The sequence below is a fragment of the Triticum dicoccoides genome, chromosome 6B (genome assembly GCF_002162155.2).
Source record: "Triticum dicoccoides isolate Atlit2015 ecotype Zavitan chromosome 6B, WEW_v2.0, whole genome shotgun sequence".
Taxonomy (NCBI): Eukaryota; Viridiplantae; Streptophyta; class Magnoliopsida; order Poales; family Poaceae; genus Triticum; species Triticum dicoccoides.
The window spans coordinates 6,171,729-6,186,663 of NC_041391.1; the positions used below are offsets into that span (position 1 = coordinate 6,171,729).

The window sequence follows — 14,935 nt, forward strand, 5'->3', positions numbered from 1 at the left end:
TCGGTTGTTGCGTTACTTCCACATGCTCCACGCAGTAAGCATGACAATGTGTCGAATTCCTTTAGGTCCTTCTTCCGAAAGGGCCGCCGAGCAAGGAGCCACTAATTCTCAAGGTTGTGATGGTGGGATGGAATGGCGGCCTTAATCCGCAGTCATGCAAAGCAGCGACACCAAGTTTCCCTAGCCGCCACACAGTGCATCAAAATGTGATGGACCGTTTCCTCATCCGAAAGGCAAAAGAAGCATGGGGAGGTCTGCGCTTGCAAGCCATGCCTTATGCGTCTATCCGAGGTACATAACATGTATTGCCAAGCTAGCCAAGTGATTCAGATGGAGGAAACAAAGTTGTAGTTCGTCCCTCTCAGTAAACCATTGAGGTGCCTCCACACAATTTTCTTTCTGTATTTTTTTCTCTCTCAGCTTTGCAGATTTTTACCGTTCGGGCCAGCTCCAAGAGAGCAGTTCGGGGCCAGCCCAAAATGTGTTGTCTCTCGGGCCTATAAATCAGCCCGTTCAGTAGCTAGGCCGAATTTTCCAGCTTCTAGGGCCGGGGGGCCTCTTCATCTGAAGAAAAACTATCTGTCCTGTCCCTCTACTCCGCCACACACGTCGTAGGGTTTTACCGATTCTCCTCACCCCACGCCGGGTCGCCGGCCACCACCAGATCGCCTCCGCGTAGGCCGCACGCTCTCACCGCCGCCGACGATGGTGAGCCTTGGCGCAAATCGCGGGGGGCACAGGATCCAGTCGATCCTCAAGGATGGGCACAAGCACCTCTCGGGCCTCGACGAGGCCGTCCTCAAGAACATCGGCGCCGCCCGCGAGCTCTCCGCCATCACCCGCACCTCCCTTGGCCCCAACGGTGAGTGCTCCTCTCCCGTTCCGTGGACCTTTGACGCTGTTTGGCTGTCGGATGCCGGCGCGCTCTTTTGATCGACACCGACACGGGCAGTTGCGTGGAGGTTGTTAGTCTAACCCTAGCAGTGGTTAAGGGTCTTGGTCACACGGCCCGTTTTTCTGCGATTCGCAGTCCGTTAGGATGGTAGATGCAGAGAACCTCCACAGGTTTTCTTTTTATGGGTCCATTAACGATGAGCTGATTCTGGTGATGAAAGAGACCAGGGCTGGAGCTCATTATCACCAATGAAATTGTGTTTGGCCGTCAGGGTAACATCGACTGATTGTGTTGGGTTGTTCGTGTGCTGAAGGTGGGTTTTTAACAGTGTTAGTTTTCTGTTTTAGGAATGAATAAGATGGTCATTAATCATCTAGACAAGCACTTCATCACGAATGATGCTGCAACAATTGTGAACGAGCTTGAGGTCCAGCACCCTGCTGCTAAGCTCCTGGTGCTCGCCGCCAGAGCGCAACAGGAGGAGATCGGAGATGGGGCTAACCTCACCATATCTTTTGCGGGTGAACTTCTCGACAAGGCCGAGGAGCTCATCAGGATGGGACTGCATCCAAGTGAGATCATCATTGGGTACACCAAGGCCATTAATAAGGTATCCATTCACCGCCCAATAAGTAGGCATTGTATTATTGATCCTGTCATATTGGAGTATATGATTGTGGGCAACTCTTGCATTTGTTTAATCTTTGTGTTGTACGAGCAGATGCTTGAGATTTTGGAGAATCTAGTTGAGAAAGGCTCGGAAAATATGGATGTAAGGAACAAGGAGGAGGTTGATGGATAAGTCTGTGTACTAGGGTCCTTGTGGGGCTGCAGCACATGGTCCTTGTGGCAGTTAGGAGGATAAAGTCCTGGACCATCAAGGACTGGCTGTTAGAATAGAGTTCTGTTCTTGACCATCAAGGACTGTCAATTAGCATCTTAGACTAGCATCTTAGACTAGCATCTTAGACTGGCATCTTAGCAGCATCTTAGCATATGCCTTGGCTGGCTAGCAGCCTATAAATATGTATCCCCAACCCCTCAGGTTGGCATGGCATTGTGTGATAAATAAACCAACAAAAATTGTCCCAACTCTCCTAGTGTCATCCACAACTATCAATGCTCAGGTTCAAAGGTCCAACAAGTGGTATCAGAGCCAGGTTAACCTGCACCCTGAGCATTTCCTGTGAGCAGCCCAAGTCGGTAGCAGCAGCTGCTCCGTCTGCCTCTGGTTACCTTCCTCCCTCCGGACTGTCGAGCAGCAGCTCGTCTTCATCAGCCTCCTCTTCACGCAACAGCCCCCCTGCAGCGAGCCATGTCTGCAGGTCGCTCTCAGCACACGGCTACCTCGAGCATGCGGCGCCGGCAAGAGGCCGAGCGCGCCGTGGCAGAGGAGCGTGAGCGAGCGACTATAGCAGCGGCTGCTGCGGTGGCAAGAGTGTCGAGGCTGGCTGCAGCGGAGCTGGCAGCAGCCAGAGCGGGGGTAGAAGCAGCCAGGGCGGAGGTAGAAGCAGCAGCAGCAGCAGAAGCAGCCCGTGAGGCTACGGCGGATGCCAAGGCACTCCGCGGCAGCCCCGGCAGCTCCAGCAGCTCCGCGCCTGCGGACGACGGCGCCGACGCAGATCGCGCCAAAGTGGCGCAGGAGCGGACGGCGCAGTGGGCAGCCGAGCACGCCCGCGCTCCAGGTGGAGGCGCGCACCGCGACGGCGGCTGCAACGACCAGGACCGCGGCCTCTACGAGGTCCGGACTGTGGTCAGGGATGTTGGTTCCAGTGTTGGGTGGCCTACCCTCACTAAAACCAACTACGTCGAGTGGGCCGGGATCATGAAGGTCAGGCTCCAGGTGCGGCGCATGTGGGAGGCAGTCCAGGACAGCAACGTCGACTACCTAGAGGATCGACGGGCGCTGGACGCCCTCATCGCCGCAGTCCCGCCCGAGATGCAGTTCTCGCTTTCCAACAAGCGGACTGCCAAGGAGGCTTGGGACGCCATCGCCGCAGCATGCATCGGCAGCGACCGTGCTCGCAAGTCCACCCTGCAGGCACTTCATAAGGAGTGGGAGAACCTAGGCTTCAAGCCAGGTGAGGACGTTGATGAGTTTGCACTCCGTCTCAACACTCTGCTGCAGAAGATGGTGAAGTTTGGCGATGCCACCTACACCGAGGAGAGAGCTGTCGAGAAGCTTTTTCGGTGCATTCCCGAGAAGTACAAGCAGATGGCTCGCTCGATCGAGTCGTTGCTGGACCTCTCCACGATGATGATCGAGGAGGCGATAGGCCGTCTCAAGGTCATCGACACCGACGAGCCACAGCCCCCCTCGGGGCCCGTCACCACCGGCGGGAAGCTGCTCCTAACTCGGGAGCAGTGGGATCCCAGCCTTGGTGACAGGAGGAAGGGGGAGCCTTCCTCCTCGACGGGAGGCCGCAAGCGTGGCAAGCAGCGTAAGGCGCGAAGAGGCCCCCCGGGCAGGGCACAAGGACGTGCCGAAGGTGACGCCCGCGGAGGCGCCAAGGACGGCGCCGCTGGCAAGCCCAAGCCGGCACAAGACAACAGTTGCCACAACTGTGGCCGGTTTGGCCATTGGGCCAATGAGTGTCGGCAACCACGACAAGGCCAAGCTCACGTCGCATAGGCAAAGGAGGAGGAGACGGCTCTGTTCATGGCGCATGCAAGCATTGAGCTACCCTCGGCGACTCCAGTCGCAAAGGCTTTCATCCACCTCAATGAGCCAAAAGCACACGCTCTTCTCGGCGATGGCTCCGGGAAGGACAAGGCTACGGGGTGGTGCCTCGACACAGGCGCCACCCACCACATGACCGGTCGAAGGGAATTCTTCGCCGAGCTCGACTCCGATGCGCGAGGCTCCATCAAGTTCGGGGATGCCTCCGCTGTGGAGATAAAGGGCGTCGGCTCCGTCATCTTCACCACCAAGATGGGAGAGCACCGGCTGCTCACCGGTGTCTACTACATCCCGGCGCTAAGGAATTCCATCATCAGCTTGGGACAGCTGGATGAGAACGGCTCACGCGTGCTGATTGAGCATGGGGTCCTACGCATCTGGGATCGCCAGCGTCACCTTCTCACCAAGGTGCCCAGAGGTGAAAATCGACTCTACGTCCTTGATGTGCAGGTGGCACAACCGGTCTGTCTCGCTGTCCGTCGAGACGACGAGGCGTGGCAGTGGCATGAGCGCTTTGGGCACCTTCACTTTGAGGCCCTGAAGTGTCTAAGTGCCAAGGAGATGGTGCGAGGCCTGCCATGCCTCGACCATGTGGAGCAGTTCTGCGACATCTGCGTACTGACAAAGCAGAGACGACTCCCCTTTCCCCAACAGGCGAGTTTTCGGGCTAAGGAGAAGCTGGAGCTCGTGCACGGAGACCTGTGCGGCCCAGTGACGCCAGCCACACCAGGAGGTCGACGCTACTTCCTGCTGCTCGTCGACGATCTCTCCCGCTACATGTGGGTGATGATCCTCGGCAGTAAGGGAGAAGCGGCGGACGCCATCAGGCGCGCGCAGGTTGGTGTGGAGGCGGAGAGCGGCCGCAAATTGCGCGTGTTGCGCACTGACAACGGCGGCGAGTTCACGGCGGCTGAATTCGCGTCGTACTGCGCCGATGAGGGCATCCAGCGCCACTACTCCGCGCCGTACAGCCCGCAGCAAAACGGCGTCGTCGAGCGGCGCAACCAGACGGTTGTGGGGATGGCTCGGGCTCTCCTCAAGCAAAGAGGGATGCCGGCTGTCTTCTGGGGAGAGGCGGTGCTAACGGCCGTCTACATCCTCAACCGCTCTCCTACTAAGGCACTCGACGGCAGAACTCCGTACGAGGCCTGGCATGGGCGGAAGCCGGCGGTCTCTCATTTGCGGGTCTTTGGCTGCCTTGCGTTCGCCAAGGAGCTCGGCCACATCGGCAAGCTCGACGACAGGAGCACTCCGGGAGTCTTCATCGGCTACGCGGAGGGCTCAAAGGCCTACCGCTTCCTCGACCCAAAGACACAACATGTGCGCACAGCGCGAGACGTCGTGTTCAACGAAGGGCGAGGGTGGCAATGGGACAAGGCGGTGGACGACGGCTCAACGCCGACGTATGACGACTTCATTGTCGAGTACGCTCACTTCAAGGAAGCTGGGGGAGCAAGCAGCTCCTCTTCACCGGGCACGTCTACCCCGGCCCCCAAAACTACATCGACTCCGGCGCCTGCTACACCGACGACACCACAACCGGCGACGCCGCATACTCCAGCCCCGGCGGTCGCCACTCCGGGCTCGTCTTCATCAGCACCAGCTCACGCAGAGCACAACCCGATGAAGTTCGCTTCCCCGCTCACTCACGACGAGGAGCGGGTCGACGCATGGTATGGAGGCGAACCGCTGCGGTACCGTACGATGGATAATGTGCTCGGCGACCAGCCGGTGCCAGGACTGGTGCCACGTGACCTGGAGGCGCAGCTACAGCTCGTGTGTGAAGACGGCGAACCACGGTCCTTTGCAGAGGCCGAGAGAGACGCGGCATGGCGCGCCGCGATGAAGTTGGAGATGGATGCGGTCGAGCAAAACCGCACCTTGGAGCTTGCTGATCTCCCTCGAGGTCACCGCGCAATCACCCTTAAGTGGGTGTTCAAGCTGAAGAGGGATGGAGCCGGCGCCATCATCAAGCACAAGGCTCGTTTGGTGGCCCGAGGCTTCTTGCAGCAGGAAGGAGTCGACTTCGACGACGCTTTCGCTCCCGTGGCACGGATGGAGTCCGTGCGACTTCTCCTTGCACTGGCTGCCCAGGAGGGCTGGCGTGTGCACCACATGGACGTTAAGTCGGCATTCCTCAATGGCGACTTGAAGGAGGAAGTCTACGTGCATCAGCCACCGGGGTTTACGATTCCCGGCCAGGAGGGCAAGGTGCTCCGCCTGCGCAAGGCTCTCTATGGCCTGCGGCAGGCACCCAGGGCGTGGAACGCCAAGCTGGACTCCACACTGAAGAAGATGGGTTTCGAGCAGAGCCCGCATGAGGCTGCCGTCTACCGACGGGGGAGTGGAGGAAATGCCCTGCTGGTGGGCGTCTACGTTGACAACCTGGTGATCACCGGCACCAAAGATGCAGAGGTGGCGGCGTTCAAGGAAGACATGAAGGCCACGTTCCAGATGAGTGACCTGGGGCTCCTCTCCTTCTATCTAGGGATTGAGGTCCACCAGGACCACTCCGGGATCGCGCTTCGACAGTCCGCCTACGCCAAGCGCATCGTTGAGCTAGCTGGGCTCACCGACTGCCATCCAGCTCTCACTCCGATGGAGGAGAGGCTGAAACTAAGTCGCGACAGCACGACGGAGGAAGTGGATGCTACGCAGTACCGACGCCTTGTGGGGAGCCTTCGCTACCTCACTCACACACGGCCGGACTTGGCATTCTTCGTCGGCTATGTCAGTCGGTTCATGGAGCGACCAACGTCGGAACACCAGCAGGCAGTGAAGAGGATCGTCTGCTACATAGCAGGGACCCTCGACCACGGCCTCCATTACCCTAGGTGCCCTGGGGCGGCACACTTCGTCGGGTACAGCGACAGCGACCACGCCGGCGACATCGACACCAGCAAGAGCACGAGCGGGATCCTCCTCTTCCTCGGCAAGTGTCTCGTGAGCTGGCAATCAGTCAAGCATCAGGTGGTGGCCCTGTCCAGCTGTGAGGCTGAGTACATAGCGGCCTCCACCGCCTGTACTCAGGCGCTCTGGCTTGCTCGACTGCTTGGTGATCTTCTCGTTCAAGACACCAGAACGGTGCAGCTCCTGGTGGACAGCAAGTCCGCCCTGGCCCTGGCAAAGAACCCCGTGTTCCACGAACGGAGCAAGCACATCCGACTGAGGTATCACTTCATCCGCGGCTGTGTGGAAGAAGGGAGCATCGAGGCGAGCTACATCAACACCAAGGATCAGCTCGCAGACCTGCTCACCAAGCCCCTTGGGAGGGTCAAGTTCCTCGAACTTTGCTCCAGGATTGGGATGATTCAACTCTCCCACAAGACGACGTACAAGACTTAGGGGGAGAATGATGGATAAGTTGTGTACTAGGGTCCTTGTGGGGCTGCAGCACATGGTCCTTGTGGCAGTTAGGAGGATAAAGTCCTGGACCATCAAGGACTGGCTGTTAGGATAGAGTTCTGTTCTTGACCATCAAGGACTGTCAGTTAGCATCTTAGACTAGCATCTTAGACTAGCATCTTAGACTGGCATCTTAGCAGCATCTTAGCATATGCCTTGGCTGGCTAGCAGCCTATAAATATGTATCCCCAACCCCTCAGGTTGGCATGGCATTGTGTGAGAAATAAACCAACGAAAATTGTCCCAACTCTCCTAGTGTCATCCACAACTATCAATGCTCAGGTTCAAAGGTCCAACAGAGGTCGTGTTGAGGATGAAATCTGTTGTTGCCAGCAAGCAATTTGGCCAGGAGGATGTGATGTGTCCACTTGTCGCTGATGTAGGCTAATACTTGTCTTGTACCTGACAGCAAGTATTTTTTTTCGACATTATGAAATATATATATATCACTAACCGTTGGTTTGTTTCATCTGTTTATCATGGCTTTTCAGGCCTGTATCCAAGTTTGCCCAGAAAATCCGGCAAATTTTAATGTTGACAATGTTAGAGTGGCAAAGCTGGTTGGAGGCGGCCTGCACGATTCTTCTGTAGTCCGTGGGATGGTTCTGAAACATGACGCTGTTGGGAGCATTAAAAAAGTGGAGAATGCGATGGTGAGCTCAAAATTGTACACTATGTTAATACTGTGTTTTTATCGATAATGTGTGTGTTATCTGTTTACCTACAATAATGTATTTTCTTATGTATAAACAGCTCCAACATTCTCAGTACTAACACACAATCAGATCGTCCACTATCTATAGTTTATTCTGCTATATGTATTTTCCGACAAAAATCTAAGTTCTCAATAATTCAAAATTTAACCTTTTTGAAGTTTTGCTGTGAGTTATGATGATACTGCTTTCTCTTTAATGTTGGTTGCCTAAATTTGTGGGCTGCATAGTATTTTCTAGCCAAGTTAAATCATATCCATCTTATTAATAAACATTGAAGCTTATTTTGTGTTTTGTAGCTAAGTTTTACTGATTGCAACCTCGTCAACCATCCTGCATGGTTTATATGAGATTTTTGGTACACATAGACGATCAGTATTGTGTATGCTCTGCTCTGATCATGGACTGTTGTTTAGTGTACACTTATATAGCATTACATCATTCATGAAATCAACTATTCCAACAGTGTTTTCACGAACCGATCCACAGTAGAATGCAACTTACATCAATGTACCATGATGCACTGTAATTTTTACATGCTGTAATCCCCCTTTTAAGCATGTGTAATATTTTAAGCATGATTTTTGGGGTTCCTTCAATTGTTCTAATTTTGTTTCATTATTTAGGTTGCGGTATTTGCCGGTGGTGTTGACACTGCTGCAACTGAAATGAAGGGAACAGTTCTTATACATTCTGCTGAGCATGTATGTTCGTTGTATAAGATAAACATTCATTTTTTGTTTGTATTCTTTGCTGGTTCAATGCACTCAGAACGGGTTATACATAATTTACCTATGTCTGACAAATATATGTAGTAACATTATAAAACACATGCTTGTGATGTTGTGCAGCTTGAAAACTATGCTAAAACTGAGGAAGCAAAGGTGGAGGAGCTTATTAAATCTGTGGCTGATTCAGGTGCCAAGGCTATTGTCAGTGGAGCAGCAGTTGGCGATATGGCATTGCATTTTTGTGAACGTTACAAGTAAGTATTTTGCTTCTTATATGAACTGTCATCTTGGTTTAGTATAGTTTTTTCTTGTGAAACTTATTTCTACATTTTAAGATAACCATTAATTGGAGGTTGTAATAGTGGAAGACATCTCAAATATAGGTTTATTTTTATTGTACCATGATTTGGTCCTGCTTTACAAGTGATACTTATAATTATAGATATTATGGTTTACAGGCTAATGGTTCTGAAAGTCAGCTCAAAGTTTGAGCTTCGGAGATTGTGCCGTACTACTGGGGCTGTAGCACTTGTAATTTCTGGGTTCAAAAACTCTTTATTTATTAGCAATAATAACTTTATTCTGATGCCATGTGTTATACAAAAAACAGTTGAAGCTTAGCCGGCCAACTGCGGCCGAATTAGGATATGCAGACTCTGTTTCGGTGGAAGAAATTGGCGGTGCTCGAGTATGTTTCATGCCTTCACGATTTCTCGAGTAACATCACTTTGTGCTTTCTCAACATATCTGCTTTGCTCTATAGGTGACTGTTGTCCAAAATGAAGGAGGTGGAAATTCAGTGGCTACTGTTGTCTTACGAGGCAGTACTGATAGTATATTAGATGATCTTGAAAGAGCTGTTGATGATGGCGTAAACACGTACAAGGTATGTATGTGATGTAGGTGGAAACCAATCTCCATACATTTTTTAATTAGTCATGCTCCACTATCGTCTGATTTGTGAAATGTAATATAACTGTTCGTGTTTATAACAGTGTATGTGCAGGGACAGTCGGATTATTCCTGGAGCTGCCGCAACAGAAGTAGAACTGGCAAAGAGATTGAAGCAGTTTTCTCTGAAGGAAACAGGGTAACTATATTTGATTCGGAGATAAATAAATTTCATATGTACATGTAAAAGAGCACATTGGTTACAAACAATAGTTCTGTTGATTAACCACCTTCAACTGTGCAAATTTTATTGTCTCATGCATTTCAAGCACAGTGGCAATAAATATACATGTCCTATTGTGCATGTTGTCCTGGGGTTAATTAGGATACAAGGATAGATGGATTGGTATCCAGAATTTTGTATTAATAAAATCATTTGTTTGTATTTTTTGTTAGAGTTCCATTCCTCTGCAGGACTCAGACATATTTGATATGTGAACCATGTAATTGCTATAATCAGCTTTGGTAGTTGGTTTATGAAACTAAATGTTACTTATTAATCTTTTCTTAATTTACACTATCTGTTGTTCGTCAATTATGCAGGTTGGATCAGTATGCCATTGCAAAATTTGGTGAAAGTTTTGAAATGGTTCCAAGAACACTTTCTGAAAATGCTGGACTTGGTGCAATGGGGATAATATCTTCCCTCTATGCTGAGCATGCTGCTGGCAATGTGAAAGTTGGCATTGACTTGAAGGATGGTGCTTGCAAGGATGCGTCAAGTATGAAAATATGGGACCTCTACATTACAAAGTAAGCCTTACTCAACATCTTGTTGTCAATAGGTGTGGAAATCCTTCTACAAGCTTTGACAATGTCTGTTTATGGTCCTTATCGTTTCAATCTATATCCTGATATGATGCGAATATACTGTTACCGGCTGTTGTCCATGATACCACGAAAATGCTACGTCAAGGTGCCTTGTACATAATCAGTTCTTTCTCATACCCAGTTCAATAATTTGTGTTGTCATCTATATTTTCCGTGCTTTCATGCCCAGTTTATTAATATGTGTATTTATTCCACAAAATATATATTAATTTGTGTATTTAAAGTTTGAAGTGCGTACATAGGTTGTTATGTCCCACTTCACTTTTTCCCCTTCAATCAGGTCCTTCGCTCTAAAATACTCAGCAGATGTTGTATGTACAGTACTACGGGTTGACCAGGTAGGATTGTCAATCTTTCATGTCATCTTCATATGCATAAAACAATGGCCGTTTATTCATATGCTAATATGTGGAACACAGATCATCATGGCAAAGCCAGCAGGAGGTCCGCGACCCCCCAAACAAGGTGGTATGGATGAAGATTAGTTTGTCTGTGCACTCCAGTTTCCTGTGTTTCATCTTATCTAGGTTGGATTCGAGTAAAAGATTCTGGCTGCATGGGTTCCACGGTTGGTGGTGGGTAGAAGCTTTAGCTGATGTCTTGCTGGTGGATTTGTGAGTTCCTTTGTGGTACTGTGTATCACATGATAACTAGAGAGACTTGCTCGTCCAGTTTATTATGTGAACCAAAGCTGGTCTTGAAAGATTGTGGATCATATTGATGTTTGTAAAACTTTGTTGTGTTATCTCTTTGCCTTTCATTAAGATAGCTGTTTGTTTTGAGTTTGCTTGGAAGGATGACATTTTGTAGAGTGCTGCTGAACGATGTGTTTGCATTGTTGGCATCATCGTCTCTTACCCGTCACAGCACTTACTCCCTTCATCCATATATGTAGGGCCTAATGCATTTTTCAAGACTGCCTTTGATTATTGAGTGTGTTGACACACATATGCATGCGTTGACGTGTGAGCATGTACTGATACATTACGTCTTGCCCATTCCCGCGGAAGCACACACGCGATGGAGAAAAGCTAAAACTCGATCTTGTGTGGCACGTCTGTCGTTTTGTTTTCGGCCAACACCAAGCTATGCATAGGACCGATGGATGGATCATCTGTTTACACTAGTCGGTCTCACCGAGATTGTCATGTCGATGTCATCGAGTTGGGTCAAAGGCTTGTAATGGTTGGATTTTTTGTGCTGCCTATTTATACCCTTCCACCGCCACCAACTCTAGAGAGAGACATCAGAACGAACCACAACTTTCACTACTCATTTTCTAAAGAGAGAACCACCTACTCATGTGTTGAGATCAAGAAATTCCAATCCAATCATTTGAACCTTGATTTCTAGCCTTCCTCAAGTTGCTTTCCATTCAATCCCCTCTCCTGCCAAAGCCAAATCTATGAGAGACTGTTTGAGTGTTGGGAGACTATCATTTGAACTCAAGAGCAAGGAGTTCACCATCAACAACACCATCTATTACCAGTTTTTTCACATTAACCAAATGGAGCCAAAAAATTCCACACATTGGCATTACTATGGAAGGCATTCATGCCTAGTTTTGTTGCCTTCTGACATTATATTCATTTTCTAGGGTTCTCCTAGTGAAAAAACCCTAAAATACTGCCCGCACGTGATGCAACGTGGGTTCAGTGTCCAAATTCATTCAAATTTTACGTGGACTACCTTGGTCATATCCATACACTGGAAAAATTTGGTGTCATTTCATGCATGCCAGAACCTACACCATGTTCAACCGGGATCGTTCGGGTCTGCCAGTATGACAAGTCTCGAAGCATTTTTTTCAGGTTTATAAAACGGAACAATTTTTTTCCACACACTGGAATAACCATGGAAGGCATGCACGCCAAATTTCTTTGTTTTCTAACATTCTATGCATTTTTCGTGGTTTTCCCCGTGAAAAAGCCCTAATATATTGCCCGTATGTGACGCGACATGCGTTTGGTATCCGAATTCGTTCAATTTTTGCATGGAGGCCTTCCAAGGGTATGCCCACACGCTGGCAAATTTTTGTGTCATTTCATGCAAGACATGACCTACGCCATGTTTGACTGGGATCGTTCGCGTCTATCGGTAGTCTCGAACGTGTTCTTTTTTCATATTAATGAAATGGATCCAAATTTTTCCACACACTGGCATCACCATGGAAAGCATGCATGCCAAATTCCGTTGCTTTCTGACATTATATACGTTTTCTAGGGGTGTTTTAGTAAAAAAACATAAAATACAGTCTGCAGGTGGCGCAACGTGCGCTTGGTGTCCGGGTTCTTTCAAATTTTGCATGGAGACCTTCAATGGCCATGCCCACATGCTGGCGGGCCTGGGTGCGTCAGGCAACCTAGGCTAGAGGCCTTCCGCGTCCCGCGTGTGCCACCCTCCGATGTGTTGCGCAGTTAGTACCACGTCGTTGGGTGAGCTGCAGTGAGGCGGATGAAGGGCAATAAAAGGAGGGTGACGAGTGGTTCAACTTATATATGCGGTTATTTTCCAAACAGCAAAGCTATTTTCGGTTATTTTGTTTTACCGAAAAACTCATTGATTTTGATACAGAAAACACAAAATTGGAAAGAAGGTCCATCGGTTTTGAATCACCGATTTGATAAAAAGTGTATGAATTTGAAAAAAAAGTTTGCGTGTTTTAAAAATAAATGTATGTGAATTTGAGAAATGTTTACGAATTTGTATCTCGGTTTGAAACAAGTTCAAGAATTTATGAAAAGTTCATGATTTTTAAGAAAAAATCACTAAAAGAAAATTAGATTGATACTTAAATCGAACCAAAATTAGGGATGGCAATGGGTAGGTTATGGGCGGGTACAACTCATTTCTATCCAGACCCATACCCATAAAAACTTTCTATACCCAGCCATTTCAATACTCATGGGCACAAATTGACATCCATGCCCATACTTATCGGGTATCCTATAAGGTATCTGATGGATACAATGTATAGCATTCACATTTAAAAAACTAGATACATGATTCTAAATTTTAAGTGATTTTGTGCGATCGGTCTAGCACCGACACGGCCTCTTTCCGTGGGGTGGCTATTGGAGGCGGCAAAGGAGTACAATAATAATTTGGTACAAGGCCAAATATAGTGGGAGGCAGCGGCGGGAACTACAGATCGCTGGTTCGAGAGTTGGACAAGCAACCACTAGTGATGAATCGAGATTTCATCATTTTAAGGGGTCACATGGGACGTAGGGGGAGTGGCAAGCTTGTGGCTATGGGCCTATGAGCTGTGGTTGGTTGAGGAAATAAGGTATTATGGATTGGGCCATATGAGTAGGACGTTGACCCGACATCTCAAAGGAGTTATTTTTAGTTATTAAATTTTTCTGGGTATCCATTGAGTTATTCATGGGCGTAATTCCATACCATGCCCTACCCATACATTTTTGGGTAAGGATACCCATTATCCATGGGTACAAAATCTTGTGAAGTCCTGCACATGCCCAGTATTTTCGGGTAGGGTACCCGTGGATACCCATACCCATGGGCAAAACTGCCATCCCTAACCAAAATCAACATGTACCGGAAGCAAATCTAGGATCAGTGGAAACATATTTTCATCGAGTAGAAAATATGTGAATATGAAAAAGTAGAAAGAAAGAAATAAATAGATTTGCAGTTTTGTACATGCTTGATTTTCTGGTGTTGTTACTTTGACGAAGCAAAATAGACGGGAACAAATGTGGACCACCCACTCGTTCCTAATGCTAATTAATCCACCGTGATTCTTGGGTGCAACTATTTCTATGAAGTGGGACACGTGGAAACTACCAACAGAAGAGGACCCACGTCCCTTCTAATCCAACGAGGAGAAGCATTCTCATCTACTGATTGTGTCCTAGACTGAACAAAAACAATTAAGGTGTCCAATTGGTTATCATTATTTGTATGCTGCCTAGTTGGGGGCAGCCAGACCCTCTGGGGGGCGAAACGAGGTAGAGCTGCTTCCTGGTGGGGGGCACCGAGACCAACGGGGGCGAAACGAGGGAGAGCTGCTTCCTGCCGCGAATCCGGAAGGAGCTGCGGCCTTGAGGCGATATTTCAAACATTTTGTATCAGCATGAATTCAACAAGAGAACGGAGACAGTAATAAGAGAACAATACATGGTGCATAAGTCAAACAGGGCAGCTAAGGAGAGGCGAGAGAAGCTCTGTTTTCTGCAGAACAAGCAGAGTGGTTATCCGCCGGAGCAGCAATTCGGACACCAGCCGACGCCGAGCAGATGCCTGCGTTGCCACTGGCCGTGTGGCCTGGCATCGACTGTACTGTTCGACATGTGTGCGATTCTGCAGCTTATTAAGCCCCTGATTTGGCTGTACCGCACTATAGCCGAGTGATCCGGCACTGGTGCCAGCTCCCCCTGTAATAACACGCACGGATAATCAGAAGAAGACGCACGGATACGGCGATGCGGACCCCCAGGATATTCAGGGTGAAATCGACTAGGAAGGGCAGAAATCCCCTGCCCTGCTCTGATTAGTGACATACACCCAACAAGAAGAAGCGGCAGCGAACAGGCAGAAAGGGATCCCTAATAAGAAGTGAATACTAGTGGAAAAATCATGCATTCTTAACAAGGTGTATGCTTTTGCTGGCACATTCTTAAGAAGCTGATCCTCTACTAGCAATTCTCTCAACATCAGCATGGTGCAACATCCGTCTGACTGACCTGACAACGTGTGACTCGGA

The 14,935-nt window shown here is 49.2% G+C and overlaps 1 protein-coding gene across 1 annotated transcript; it reads left to right on the plus strand.

Moving 5' to 3' along the window:
• Positions 1-694: 694 nt before the first annotated feature.
• On the plus strand, positions 695-10,937 carry LOC119325677 (T-complex protein 1 subunit theta-like). The gene is made up of 12 exons (XM_037599393.1): positions 695-862; positions 1,243-1,505; positions 7,472-7,633; positions 8,320-8,397; positions 8,545-8,678; positions 8,883-8,955; positions 9,035-9,112; positions 9,188-9,310; positions 9,420-9,514; positions 9,919-10,128; positions 10,487-10,544; positions 10,626-10,937. Exons 1-12 carry the CDS (start codon positions 706-708, stop codon positions 10,689-10,691), a joined length of 1,497 nt encoding a protein of 498 aa, XP_037455290.1. The 5' UTR covers positions 695-705; the 3' UTR covers positions 10,692-10,937.
• Positions 10,938-14,935: the final 3,998 nt, after the last annotated feature.

Excerpts from the sequence above, each read along its gene's own strand:
- LOC119325677 (XM_037599393.1), top strand. The coding sequence starts at position 706 with ATGGTGAGCCTTGGCGCAAATCGCGGGGGGCACAGGATCCAGTCGATC. Across the intron at positions 863-1,242 it reads CACCTCCCTTGGCCCCAACG|GAATGAATAAGATGGTCATT; the intron begins GTGAGTGCTCCT and ends TTTCTGTTTTAG. Across the intron at positions 1,506-7,471 it reads ACACCAAGGCCATTAATAAG|GCCTGTATCCAAGTTTGCCC; the intron begins GTATCCATTCAC and ends ATGGCTTTTCAG.